The 14482-nt window shown below is 44.1% G+C and overlaps 1 protein-coding gene across 2 annotated transcripts in view; it reads right to left on the reverse strand.

The window, feature by feature from the left end:
* Positions 1-14482, reverse strand: part of LOC132823027 (elongation factor 1-alpha 2) — a 30522-nt gene that overhangs the window by 12507 nt on the left and 3533 nt on the right. For both annotated transcript variants that reach the window (XM_060836561.1, XM_060836563.1), the window contains exons 3-4: positions 12705-12884; positions 11044-11340 (exon numbers count right to left, since the gene is read on the reverse strand). In XM_060836561.1, coding sequence (XP_060692544.1) covers positions 11044-11340; positions 12705-12884 — 477 coding nt within the window. The remainder of the gene's footprint in view (positions 1-11043; positions 11341-12704; positions 12885-14482) is intronic.

Here is a 14482-nt window from a genome sequence, read left to right on the forward strand (position 1 = left end):
ACACCCTGCCCCCATTATGGCCCCCACCTTTGGGTGCTGGGTAAGGGCCCACACAGGAGGGTATGAGCACATAGTTCAGGCTGAGCAGTGTAAAAATGAGGAAGGACTGCTCTGTCAGAGAATGCCATCCAGTCCACTGCCTCTATTAAAACCCCAACATTTATATATGGCCATTATTCAACATCAGATTGAGACTCCAGTCTGCTTATCTGCAAATAAGAATTAATAAAGATCGTTTTGATCGAGATCTTAACCAATATGTGGGGTACGTGAAGAGAGACAAGAAAAGTTTTTATTTTAACCCTGACGGTTTAGTGTTGGATTTATGCAGACACTGAAAAACAAGGCAGCCCAGTTTAAAAATGGATCAACCGGATGCCTGAAATCAGAGCTAATTGTTCAGCCATCTCACCCGAACAGTGACAGGCCATGGTTGCTTTTAGCTCATTCCTCTCACAGACAGATCTTACTGACAGGCTGATATCAGACACCCACGACCCGATCTCTTATTTCCCTCGTGTTTGCAATGCGAGGTTTATCGGTGACTCAGTGGAATTGAAAGGTGTCAGGTGTGAGCGGCCATTTTGAGCAGGCCACTCCTCGAGTAAATTGTACAAACACAAAATGGCTCCTGTGTCTCTCGGTTTCTCACAGCCGTCCTGGCACTGAGTGAATGCAGGCACCCGGCAACCACCCACAGTCCCCTAGCAACTAGCTGTCAGCTCCGAGTTCAGGAATGAGGCAGCATTCTAATTAAAAACTCTCCTTCGTGCCTCATTCCCATGGCAGAAAGAAGGTGATTCACAGCTAATTAAAACCCCAGTGATATCAGCAGCACATTCCACATCAACAAAGTGCTTTTCCAAGTTAAATTGCTTGCCTCTGACTGCAGTTTCAAAAAGAGTTCTTCCTGACAATTCTCATTCTCCTGTACAAATACCACAACGATGGATGACAGCTTTTAGTTTTAACTCTCTCTCTTTTCTCAATCTGCTCCATCCATGTGTGAGGTGTAAGATGTACGAAGAAAAGTAAGCCATTCAGCCCATCGAGTCTTTCCACTATTCAGTGAGATCATGGCTGATCTGAACATCCTCAACTCCATTTTTCTGCTTTTTCCCAATAACTCTTGATTCTCATTATTGATTAAAAATCCACCTCAGCTTTGAGTATACTTAATGACCCAACCTTGACAGCCCACAGATTCACTCCCATCTGAGAGAAGAAATTCCTCCTCATTTCTGTCTTAAATGTGAAGCCCCTTATTCTGAGATGGTGCCCTCTAGTCCCAGACTTCCACAAGGAGAAACAACCTCTCCACCTCTCTCTTGTCAAGTCCCCAGAGAACCTGGTATATTTCAATAAGGTCACCTCTCATTCTTCTAAACTCCGTTAAGTACGGGCCCACCCTACTCAACATCTCCTCACTAGTCAGGAGAGTGATAATGTGTTCTGACCCTACACTCAGCCTTAAAGGGACAGTGATGGCCCCAGAATGGGGTGGGTACTGTGCTAAACACCAGCGCCATTTTGAAAGTAGCCTACAGAAGATGTTAAACCACCTGTTTCCAGTGATAATAAAAGATGTATTTCAAGGTGGAACAAGCAATGGTAAAAAATTGGCAGTACCTCCCCAGTTTCTTCACCTTAACTTTGCCGCATTCAGATTGTTTTTCTATGCAATGATTCACAGCACTTGAATCTGAGCTTTGTTCCATCATTATATCCATGCCCACTGCCTTCAGCTCTTTCTTATTAATTTCTACTGATCTCTGCCTTATGACAGATCTCCTTCTTTGTTCTTCCTGCCACCTCGCCCTTCCACCAGCTTAAAAACACTTCCACTTTCTAGTTCCCTTTGTTTCTGACGGTTGGGTCGTCAAGCTGAAACATTAATTTGTGTACCTCTTTCCACAGATGCTGCCTGACTTACTGAGTTACCTTAAATTTATATCTTCATCAATTAATATGCCATCAGCTTCTCCTGAATTATTTACATCACCCAGATCCTCCATGTCAGTCTGTGACTATGACACTACTTCAGCAAATACTGCTCTTGGCTAGGAATCAGAAGCCCACCTCTCAGAATCACATTGGCTGCTTGGATGAAGAAACAAAGATGGCACCAGAGGGCAGGATTGCAGCACCGTTAGAAGTGCCATCTTTCCAATTAGACATTGACACGGACCCAACTGCCCGCCCTGATGGCTACAAAAGAGATCCCACGGCACAAAGAAGGGCTGGAGATTCCCTAATGGTGCCTTGGCAAATACTCATCCCCCAATCTCTTCCTCTTTCCCACATCCAGCTGACCCACTCACCTTCACCCATCATCAATCCCAAATGGAGTGCAGCAGTTCAAAATGGCAGCTCACTGCCAACTTCTCAAGGGAGGACAACTAGGGATGAGCAAGAAATAGTTCTCAGCTAGCAATGTCACAACCCTTTCATTATGAAAGAACTGCCTGAAAGTATTGTTAAAAAAAATCGCTGGAACAGATTGCCCGGACTTCACCTTATCACAGTCTGTGGGAGCTTGCTGAGCAGCCATTGGCTTATGTGATTCCTGCACTTCAAAAAGCATTCCATTGGCTGTAAAGTTCCTTACAAACAGAGTAAGGAAGATGTGTAGACCATTCAGCCCTTCCAGCTTATAAGATCATGGCTGATCAGATTTTAGCTTCACGTCTATATTCCTGCCTTTCCCCTCAGAATACATCAACCCTTTGATCATCAAGAGTTGACCCTGCCTTAAAAATATTTAAAGATTCTGCAACCGCTGTCATTTGAGGAGGGGAATTCCAAAGATTCACAGCCATCTTTGTGATGGCTTCTCTGTCTAAAATGGAAGCTGCAAATGTTTAAAAACTATGACCCCCCTGCTTCTAGATTCACCCACAAAACTAACTATCCTTTCCCCACCCACCCAGTCAAAACCCTTCAGGATCTAATCTGTTTCAGTGAAATCACCTCTGACTCTCCTAGACTCCAGAGGATAAAGTCCCAACCCCTCGAACCTCATCAGGTAATCTGCTCATTCCCAAGTACAGACAGTTCCTGGGAACTGAGCGGGTTGTTCTGGAATTTGTTCACACATGGATTTTCATGCAAGTCAAACACAGGACAATATAAAGCAGCTGTTGATAAGTACAGGAAATGCTTGTATGTTGGATCTTTAAAATTACACCCCTGCATGGGTTAACATATCTGAGTACAAGCATGGATAAATCAGATGTTTGATAAATTAGACTCGTTAACCTTCCCTGAACTGCTTCCAATGCATTAACAACCCTTCTGTAAGTTCAATGACCAGTCCTGTACACCATGCTCCAGATGTGGTCTCACCAATGCCCTGTATAACTGAAATATAACCTCCCTAATTGTCATTCAACTCCCCTCACAGTAAAACATAATATCCTACTAGTTTTCCTGATGACTTGCTGTACCTGCAGACTAACCTTCTGTGAAACATGCACTGGGACACCCAGCTCCCTCCGTATCTCAGAGTTCCGCCACTTCTCACTGTTTAGGTAAGACTCTTCTTTGTATTCTTTCTGTCAAAATGGACAATTTCACACTTTCCCATAAGGTACTCCATTTGCTAGATCTTTGTCCACCCAGTGACCCGATCTCCATCCCTTGGTAGGCTACTTATGACCTCTTTTCAACTCACTCTCTGACCTACCTTTCTTCAGCAAATGGAGCTCTATACCTCCAAACCCTACCTCCACATCATTTCTATAAATGGCAAGGAATTGTAGGCCCAGCACCAACCCCCATGACACACCAACCATGAGACCTGGCTGGGAGAGAGTGAGGACTCTGCAGATGCTGGAGATCAGAGTTGAGAGTGTGTTGCTGGAAAAGCACAGCAGGTTAGGCAGCATCCAAGGAGCAGGAAAATCAATGTTTTGGGCAAAAACCCATTCCTGATGAAGGGCTTCTGCCCGAAACGTCAATTCTCCTGCTCCTTGGATACTGCCTGACCTGCTGTGCTTTTCCAGCACCACACTCTCGACATGAGACCCTGCCAGCCCGATAAAGACCCACTGATTGCCTCTCCCTGCTTCCTGTTCCTTCAGCAGCCAAACTTTGATCCACTTAAACAGGTTACTACCCCCACCAGGAGCTTTTATTTAATCCAAGGGAGAAATTTTAAGGCTGTGAAAGTCAGGAGAGAAATGAAAGTCTCCCTCCAAGTGCGGATCTGCTGACATTTTCAAAGAAAAGTAACTGATCGGATGACAGATTGGCTCTGGACCCAAGATTCTGGAATGTTCCCTGCTGTTGCCTGACTTGCCAGACCCTCATCTTTTTATAGCTGCCACCTGACATCATGTATCCATTTCAGACAGTGAGCTGGGCTGGTGCTGTGTAACAAAGCTGATAAAGTGAACAATGTCCTGGCTTCACTGTATAATCTCCCCCCATCCATATAACCTCGAAGCTCAGTGAGCAGAGAGCTGGGTCTGTACATTACAGAACGATGGATAGAGACTGAGAGGTTACTCAGGTGATAAAAATAAAGATGGTCATCATGTATCCCATCTATGGGCACGTGGCTCAGCATTTTACATAAATATCATCAGTGACGCCAACTCTCTCTGTTAAAAATACACAGCTCAGGCAACTGCTCATGGGCAGTGAGTGAATGTCAGCTTCCAGCCCCCACTCTGTGAGCAAACAGCAACAGGAGATCCTACAGCACCTCCGACCTGCTCAAACATTCCATCTGACTGGAGCTACATTGTGCCTCAATTCCATTATTCTGTCTCTGTTGACTCCTCACCACACAACATCATTTCTGCCTCCACCCTATCAAATCCCCATTCACATTTTAAGCAACTCACTCAGGTCATCTCTACTCGAGACAAAAGAGTTCAGTCAATCCCAGTCCCCTGCTCTATCCCCATGAGTAGCCATGCAATTCCTTTTGAACCGACCCACCCACACTATTTAACCCTTTCAGTTCCACCACCATTCTGACAAACGCGTGCTGCATTTCTCCAACATCCATTTTCCCCTTCTGATGCTCAAAACTGGCTGTGATTACTCTGAACGGGCTCTGTACCACAACACCCACCTGAGACCCTGCACACCACTCAAGATAAAGGCCATCATTAAACTTTGACATTATTTTAGTATCTGTGATGAGCTTTTAATCAATTCTACACTTGAATCTGCAATCTCTTTGCTCACCCACAGTGCCTAACTTCTCATTGCTTAGAAAATATTCAGATTTGTCTTTCATGAGTTAAAGTGGATGATCTCACACTTTCCTACATTAAAACCATTATTGATACAGTAAATTGATTAATCTGTTAATGCTCCTTTGTGATTTTCAATTCCCATGTGCCCTGCTGGCATTATCGGGTAATTAGTGTTGTCATAAGATTTTGATATACTGTATAAGCTCGAGTTTCCGTCATTCAAGTCATGTATCAATTTAGATAGAAGCTGTGATTTCAAAATGGATCTCGGGACTAGGGGAGGGGATCCCAGATCATGTGTTACCACTTACAGGACAGAGCCATGACTTTTATTCTCTGCCTTCTTCTTCCCATCGGCCGGCCAAGGGCTGACAATCTCCCAGGTAACTTCACCATCTTGTCTAGGTCTCAATGAGACCTTTCTGCTAATCTCTGCTAATCACAATGTGCTCAGTCTCCCATCCACTTCATCCCAGGGAGCCTGTCCTCTATCACTTTCACTGCAGGTGTCCTCTTCCTGAGGTAAGGAGACCAACACTACCCATTGTACTCTATTGGTACAGTCCCACCAAAACTGCCCAGCTTCCTGCGCCTAGAAACAGTCTCTGCTATTCACTCCATCAAAACCCTTCAAATATTTGAACACTTCAATTTAATCTCTATTGCACCTTTATCACTCGAAGAGGAGTGCCAATTTTTCCACTTCCTCCTCCTCACTGGAACCACTCATTCTCATCGCCCTCAGCAAAGCCTTGACATCTTTCCTAATGTGCGGCACCCAAAACTGAACGCAACTCAATTCCAGAGTTGGCCTTGCCATTGTTTATAAAGTTTGAGGATAATTTCCATACCTGTATTTATAAAGTGGAGGTTCCCACATATCATTTTGCTGTGTCATTCTCTATGCTTTAAATACATACATCTCCCTGATCATACACCCTGCCTTCAATACTGTGCCTTCCACACTGTCTTTAATGACTCATTCCTCCCATTAAATAAATCATTTTACATTTTTAGTGTCATGGGGTCCTTACAGCACAGAAGAAGACCATTCAGCCCATCAAATACATGCTGTCTTCAATGCAATTCAATCAATCCCAATCCCCTGCTCTATCCCCATGAGTAAGCCTTGCCTGTTCCTTTTGAAACCATGCAGCTCCTCTAAATTTCATCTCCCATGTATCCAACCATGTCAATACCTGGCCATATCCTCCTAAACTCAATTGTATCCTTTACAGTCTTTGAATTTTTATCCTGTGTACCCAAGTTCAGATCATTAATATTTAACAATTCTTTAATTTACTGTGGAACATGGGCACCACTGGCTGGGCCCTGTGGTTACTGCCCTCCCTAGTTGCCCCTTGAGAAGGTGGGGGTGAGCTGCCTTCTTAAACTGCTGTAGTCCATGTGCTGTGGATAGACCCACAATGCCCTTAGGAAGGGAATTCTAGGAATTTGACCCAGCGACCGTGAGGGAACGGCGATATATTTCCAAGTCAGAATAGTGAGTGCCTTGGAGGGGAGCTTGTAGGGGGTGGTGTTCCCATGTATCTGCTGCCCTTGTCCTTCTAGATGGGAGTGGCCATGGGTTTGGAAGTGCTGTCTGAGGATCTTTAGTGAATTTCTGCAGTGTATCTTGAAGATAGTCTACACTGCCGCTACTGAGCATGAATGGCAGAGGGAGTGGATGTTTGTGGATGTAATGCCAATCAAGTGGGCTGCTTTGTCATAGAGATGTACAGCATGGAAACAGACCCAACTAGTCCATGCCAATGTGATACCTTAAATTAATCTAGTCCTGTTTGCCAGCATTTAGAAGAATGGGGGGAAATCTTATCAAAACATATAACATTATGAAGGGACTAGATAAGATAGAAGTAGAGGGGATGTTTCCACTGGCGGGTGAAACTAGGACAAGAGGGTATAGCCTCAAAATTAGGGGGAGCAAATTTAGGACTGAATTGAGAAGGAACTTCTTCACCCAGAGGGTTGTGAATCCATGGAATTCCTTGCCCAGGGAAGTAGTTGAGGCTTCCTCAGTAAGTGCTTTTAAAGCCAAGATAGATAATTTTTGAACAGTAAAGGAATTAAGGGATACAGTGAGAGGGCGGGTGAGAGAAGCTGAGGCCATGGAAAGTTCAGCCATAATCTTATTGAATGGTGGAGCAGGCTCGAAGGGCCACATGGCCTACTCCTGCTCCTCGTTCTTATTTGGCCCAGGTCCCTCTAAACCCCTCCTGATCATATACCTATCCAGATCTCTTTTAAATGTTGTAATTCCTGGATGGTGTTGAGCTTTGTGAGTGTTGTTGGAGCTGCCCCCATCCAGGCAAGTCGGGGGAGTACTCCATCACACTCCTGACTTGTGCCGTGTAGATGGTGGACAGGTTTTGGGGAGTCAGGAGGTGAGTTACTCACTGCAGGATTCCCAGCCTCTGGCCTGCTCTTGTAGTCACCATGTTTACTGTCTGATCAGTTGATGCAGGGTTTATCCCTCTCTGCATTTTCAAACTGGGGAGTAACATTTACAACTGTCCAGTCTGACACCACCTGCATATCTAAGGAAGATTAGGAAATTGCAGTTTGGGTGTCTAAAACGTCTATCCTTACTTCTCTCAGTAACTTACCATGAATCCTATCTTTTATGGTGTTCAGTTTTAGCTATTTTCATCCGAACTGATGGCATGATTGTCTCGCTCTCTCTCTATTGTTATTTCCTCAGTGAATACAGGTGCAAAGCATTCATTTGGTTTTAACTTATCAGCTGTGTCCTTCACCACCACAGAAGGCTGGTCCTTCATTTGCACATTGTTAATTGGGGTAGCCTTTTACAATACATGCATTCAGAAAAGACTTTAGTTCTCTTTTATATCATCTGCTCATCTATTCTCAAACTCTCTCTTCGTTCTATTATTTTCTGTTCGGTGCTCCCTTGTCCTGTTTGTATTTATTTGCTTCTTCATTGAACGACAGAGCTGACTTTCAGATGTTGCAATTCAGGGAGGTGAATCCTTGGACAACTTCCCTTCAGCTGTGAATGTGTCCAGTCCACCCCCTCGTAAAGTCCCATGACTGATATTGCTCCTTTGCCCTTTCAGCTGTCAATCTTTGATCCGATTTCACCAGATCCTTTCCCAGCTTTACTGAAACGACTCTTCCTTAAATATTCCAAATTGGAAATTTCCCTCAGCCTTCTTCATCACTGTTCAGAGCCTTTCATTGTTGAAATGTTTGGGATTGAAGGTGAAGTATTGAGCTGGTTTGGAAATGGGGCTCAGTGGCAGGAAACAGAGAGGAGGCAGAATGGGCACCTTTTCAAATTGGCAGAACCTGTGTATGGTGTCCCACAAGGATATGTGTTGGAGCTTCAACTGTTCATCATGTTTATTAATGATACAGAGGATGGAGGAGAAAGCCCCTTAGCTTAAGTTGGTAGTGATAACATTGATAGTGGCATAAAATTACAAAGAAGTATTGCGTCATTGAGTGAACAGGCAAAACAGTGTTAAATTATCTACAACATCAGCATTCACATCAGACCAGAAAGGAGAATATCTGAAATGATAAAATGATGGAAACAGTGAAGGTCCAAAGAAACCTGGTAGTGCAACTATATTGAAATGTCATGAACAGAAACAAAAAATAACAAATCAGGTAAATGAAAAGCTGCTCCTCTATCTATAGGATTAGAATACAAGGGAATAGAAATTCTAATGCAGTGATACAAAACCCTGGTTAGACCCCCAGCCCCTGGAGTCACTCTGGGCTCTGGGCTCCACGCTCATGAAGGAGAGACCGGCCTTGAAAGGAGAGTTGTCGCAATTCCCCAGAATGAATCTTGACTCTAATGTTGACAATGCAAGGGGAGATTTCATAAACTAACGTTAATATTCCTTGGAACCCAGAATATTAAGAATTGACTTGATTGAAAACTGCAACATATTAAAGAGAGACAGATGGGGAGAGAGAATTTATCGGATGTCTAAAACAAGGAAACTTGGTTTCAAATTTAACGAAAGTGAATTTAGGGAAGGTTTCCATGCACAGAAGATGATAAATGTTTGGAACTCTTTTCTTGAAACAGCAATTGCTTCCAGGTCTATTGTTAATCTCAAATCAGAGACTATAGATTTTTGTTAATGATGAAGGGATGGTGGGTATAGTTAGCTAGGTTGCAGGTTAACTATGATACCATTGAACACTGGAGCAGATTCTTGCGGCTGATTAATCTGCTCCAGTTAACCTAATTATATTTTGATTGCTGTTTATCAAATGCTCCCCCACCTCCTGGAAAATCCCCCATTTGATTCCTTGGAATGAGGTGTGGAAATACTTCCTCCTTCTATGTACATATTAGACACAAGTCAGGAATTCTGCCACCTCTTCTACCTTTCCAGTATTAATTCAGCTTACATTCCAATATTCAGTCCTTCATTCTCACCAGACAAACACTGGTCAGTATTTAGTCCAATATCACCTCCTCACAATTGGTGCTCTGTACCACAGTCCTACACACACAATAGCTTCACAACTCCCCCCAACCTTCCTAAATTCTGATAAACTGGAGTCTGTCGTGAAGTATATCATCACTCTCCAATTTATTAACAGTATATTTGACCAATATTGCCATCCACTCTATGATTCCTTTTCCACTTACCTGAATAAAGAAAAAGAAAGTTGTGTTTACAATATGTGTGCACAGACTGATTTAGGGTTGTAAGGCAGGTTCGGGCAGCGGTTAGTAAGGTCACAGGGATCTGCTTAATAACAGTACTCAGTATAACAGCAACCATAGGATATGGAAACATTTATAAAATGCCTCAGCTTCATGTTCAGTATTATTTCCAGTTTTGGATGTCACACTTTAGGATGGATGTGAAGGTATTCAAGACAGTTTGGATCAGATGTTTTTGCGATCCACACAAGTTCCCGAGACCAGGGACTTTAGTCAGGTGGATCAATTGGAGGAGCTGGGACTGTTCTCCTTTCAGGAGATTCACAGGAGGGCTTTCTGATTAGAAGGGTTTCTGATTAGATGTATTTCTAATTAGAAGGGTTTAAATGGACAGCCAGACTAGAGGAGGAGTTACCGTTCCCGCTGGTGAAAGGGATGATAAGCAGACAACATTAATTCAAGGTGAATGACAGAACAAGCAACATTGCCATAAAGAATAGGACAAAAGAGCCAGAGAGAAAATCTTTGCACGGTTAGGAAAAGGAATGGAGGAGTCAGACAAGCTGAATTACACTTCTCAAGGGTTAGCATTAACTCAATGGGCTAAATAGCCTTCTTCAGTGCTGAAACCATTCCAAGATTGAAAGACATTGTAAACAGGCAGATAAGTACTCAATCCTCTCCTGCTTTGAGCTGACTGTCTGTTATTGCAATTAAATAATAATCCCAGGTGAGTATCTGTGCAGGCACCAATCCTATTTACCATGTTCCAAGCGTTTACACACATGTAAACTGCGCCCATTTTAGTCTGCTTTGTATTCCCCTCAATGCACCCTCACTGTTTGTCCTTCCTGGATGGACAAATAGGTACTGGGGTGAAAAATTACCACAGCATACCAACAGAGGTTGGAGCCCACACCCCAAAACCGGGTACAACTGGACCCCACTAGGAGGCAGTGTTTAGAGAACTGTACCCCAACATGGAGTCAGTCATCATCATACTGACTAGCACACATCAATCCTTTCAGGAGGAGACAATTTGGGATAAGAATCTTGACTTGTATGGAATTTCAGGTCTCACTGTCCATAAAAACCGGTCATTTCTCTGGGAGAAAATTAAACATGGATTCTGAATGTTCACAGGCAATTCTTACTCACATTGGGTGAGGCCTCCAACATGTTATCACCATGCCAACCGGACACTGGCACAAAGGGGACAGTGGCTGGGTTGTAGCCAATCTTTTTAATGTAGGCGCTAACTTCCTTCACAATTTCATCGTAGCGCTTCTCACTGTATGGAGGCTCAGTGGAGTCCATTTTGTTGACTCCCACGATGAGCTGCTTCACCCCGAGAGTGTAGGCCAGGAGTGCGTGCTCACGGGTCTGGCCGTTCTTGGAGATGCCAGCCTCAAATTCACCAACACCAGCAGCCACTATCAGCACAGCGCAGTCAGCCTGGACAGACAAAGAGAGAGACACACACACATCGTCAAAGTCATGCTATCTGACCCCTGTGGGCACCAACCCTTGACCCCTCCATTCACTGTCGACAGAGCTCCTTTACAATTACACTCTGCCCTCTGACCCCAGAGCTCACTGTTCCCTCTGATCATTAACCACTGACCTTTGCCCTCCCACTGACCCACGCTGGCAAACTCAGAACCAAGCCCCCAGGTTTTGAAATTCCCTCCCTTATTTTCAAATCCAGCCATGGCCTCACAATCCATAACCCTCTGAAATCTTTGCAATCCTTGGATTCCAGTCCCTTGCCATCATATATAGGTCCAGCCTGAGTAAGAACTGCAGCTTTGCTCCTCTAAAGGAGTATTTAGTTTTGTCAAACAATCCACTTTTTTTTATGATCTATTTGTGGATGACTTTCATCAGTTTGAAGCTAATTTGGGCTTCAGTTGCCAATCAGGTTCCAGGTTACCAGTTCAGTAACATAACTGCTAAGCCCAATAATCTGATGCGGAATCACTAGGTTGGAATTCACAAATGTCAGCCCAGGCTCACTCTGTGTTGTCACCCAAGGTTACCTGCAGGAGACTGTGGATGTCATAACAGAGTCAGAAGTCACTTGACACCAGGTTATGGTCCAACAGGTTTATTTGAAATCACAAACTTTCGTAGCACAGCTCCTCCATCAGGTGAAGCAGTGCTCTGGAAGCTTGTGATTCCAAACAAACCTGATGGATGATAACCTGGTGTGTTGGATTTCTGAGTTTGTTCACCCCAGTCCAACATCAGCATCTCCACATCATGTCATAACAGAGAACTGGTCTAGCCTGTGATCCCCTCTATGAGCGAATAGCCTGGTTGCCCTCACGAACTGTTTTCACAGAGATGTCTCACTCTGGTGAGGTTCAGAATCTTGACAACACCTTTAGAACCACACCCAGTACCACCCTGAAAACTGTGAGTCCTCAACTCTAATTCACTTACTATTCCCTACTCCCTCCATCAAAACACTGCTGGCTGTACCGTCACCTCTCTGTTTTATTTCCCTCAAGGCTTTTTTTGAAGTTTTTCTCATTGACTCAAGCCATTAACCACCTGTCCTGATTCCCATTTTATTAACTCAGGGCTGAAAATGTGTTGCTGGTTAAAGCACAGCAGGTTAGGCAGCATCCAAGGAACAGGAAATTCGACGTTTCGGGCCAGAGCCCTTCATCATTTTATTTAGCTCAGGGTCAATTTTGTCTGATTATGTTTGAACGGAGTTGACCAGACGGGGTAAAAATCAGGAAAGGGAGGAATAAAATGCTTTGATTTCAAGTTTGGAAATCTGTTTTGGCCTCCTACAGCTTTACACTGACCTGAGAGGTTCCAGTGATCATGTTCTTAATGAAGTCCCTGTGGCCAGGAGCATCAATGATGGTGATGTAATACTTTGGTGTCTCAAACTTCCACAGAGAGATGTCAATAGTGATACCTCGCTCACGTTCAGCTTTCAGCTTGTCCAGGACCCAGGCGTATTTGAAGGAACCTTTACCCATCTGAGCAAGAGAGATCAGAATAGGTTTTGTATCAATGAGATATTCACACTACAAAGATCATCAAACGCTTACCACAGAACCGACACCTTTTAAAACAATGTGGAAGATTGCAAGGAAAGTATTTACAAGAATATCGAACTTGAACAAAACATTATTTATACAGATTGCAGAGTACAAAGGGAGGTCATTCAGCCTCTCCTACCTGTGCAAGCTCTGTGAAAGAGCTATCCAATTAGTTCCATTGCCCTGCTGTCTCACTACAGCCCTGAATGTTGTCCTGTTTCAATTATTTAGCGAGCTCCCCATGAGGATTAGTCTAATCACTGCCTGTTCTGGCAGCTCATTGCAGTCTATATGTGATGATTGAATGGCGGAGTGGACTCGATGGGCCGAATGGCCTTCCACTCCTATGTCTTATGGTCTTATGGTGATGATTAACTTGATCCAAGCTTCCTGAATGTTGGTTATGTTCCTGTGCAACATGCTGGGAAGCTTTCCAACTTTGAAGGTGCAACATCAATGTAATTTGTTGTTGGCTATAAGAACCAATGATTCTGAGAAGTTCCAGGTCATCCCTCCAAACTATCACAGAACCCCTACTACGTGGAAGCATTCGTTACATCAAATCCACAGCAAACCTCTGAAGAGCATCCCACCCAGATTACCCTTATAACCCGGAATTTCTTTGGCCAATCCGCAGATCTTTGGACTGTGGGAGGAAACCGGAGCACCCGGAGGAAACCTACGCAGACACGGGGAGAATGTGCAAACTCCACACAGCTTGTTTGAAGAAAGGGTCCTCTGTGCGGGAACCAACCACGTGACATTTTGAAGCAACTGTCCTGCTACACAGGAACTTCTAACTAACTGTGAGGTCACACACCTTCAAATCAGTGTCCCAGCCAGGGCACGCAGGGGTCAATACATGAAGGGAACATGGTGAGAGATGGGAAAAGGGTAGCAGAGTTTAAAACAAGCTGAAGTTTGGGGTTGGGTGACCAACCAGGACAACACTGGAATAATCAAATAATAAAACCAAGAACTACAGATCCTGAAGATATGGGTGTCATGGTGGCTCAGTGGTTAGCACTACTGCCTCAACAGCACCAGGGACTTGGGTTCAATTCCAGCCTCAGGTGGCTGTCTGTGTGGGGTTTACATTTTTTCCTTGTGTCTGCGTGGGTCCCTTCTGTGTGCCCTAGTTTTCCCCACAGTCCAAAGATGTGCAGTTTAGGGTGAATTGGCCATGGGAAATTGCCCATGGTGTCCAGGGATTAGCCACGGGCAGAAGAATTGAGCACTCAAGGCCTCAGCCTTAGAGTAAAGAGAAGACCTTTTAGAACAGAGATAAGGAGAAACATCTTCAGCCAGAGGGTGGGGAATCTATGGAAATCATTGCCAAAAAAGGCTGTGGAGGTCAGCTTATTGAGTGTATTTAAGTCGGAGATAGATGGGTTCGTGATTGCCAAGGGGATCGAAGGTTACAGGGAGAAAGCGGGAAAATGGGGTTGAAAAACCTATCAGCCACAATTGAATATCTGAGCAGACTCAATGGGCTGAATGGCCTAACTTCTGCTCCTATGACTTACGGTCTTATG

The sequence above is a fragment of the Hemiscyllium ocellatum genome, chromosome 15, assembly GCF_020745735.1.
Source record: "Hemiscyllium ocellatum isolate sHemOce1 chromosome 15, sHemOce1.pat.X.cur, whole genome shotgun sequence".
NCBI classification, from domain to species: Eukaryota; Metazoa; Chordata; class Chondrichthyes; order Orectolobiformes; family Hemiscylliidae; genus Hemiscyllium; species Hemiscyllium ocellatum.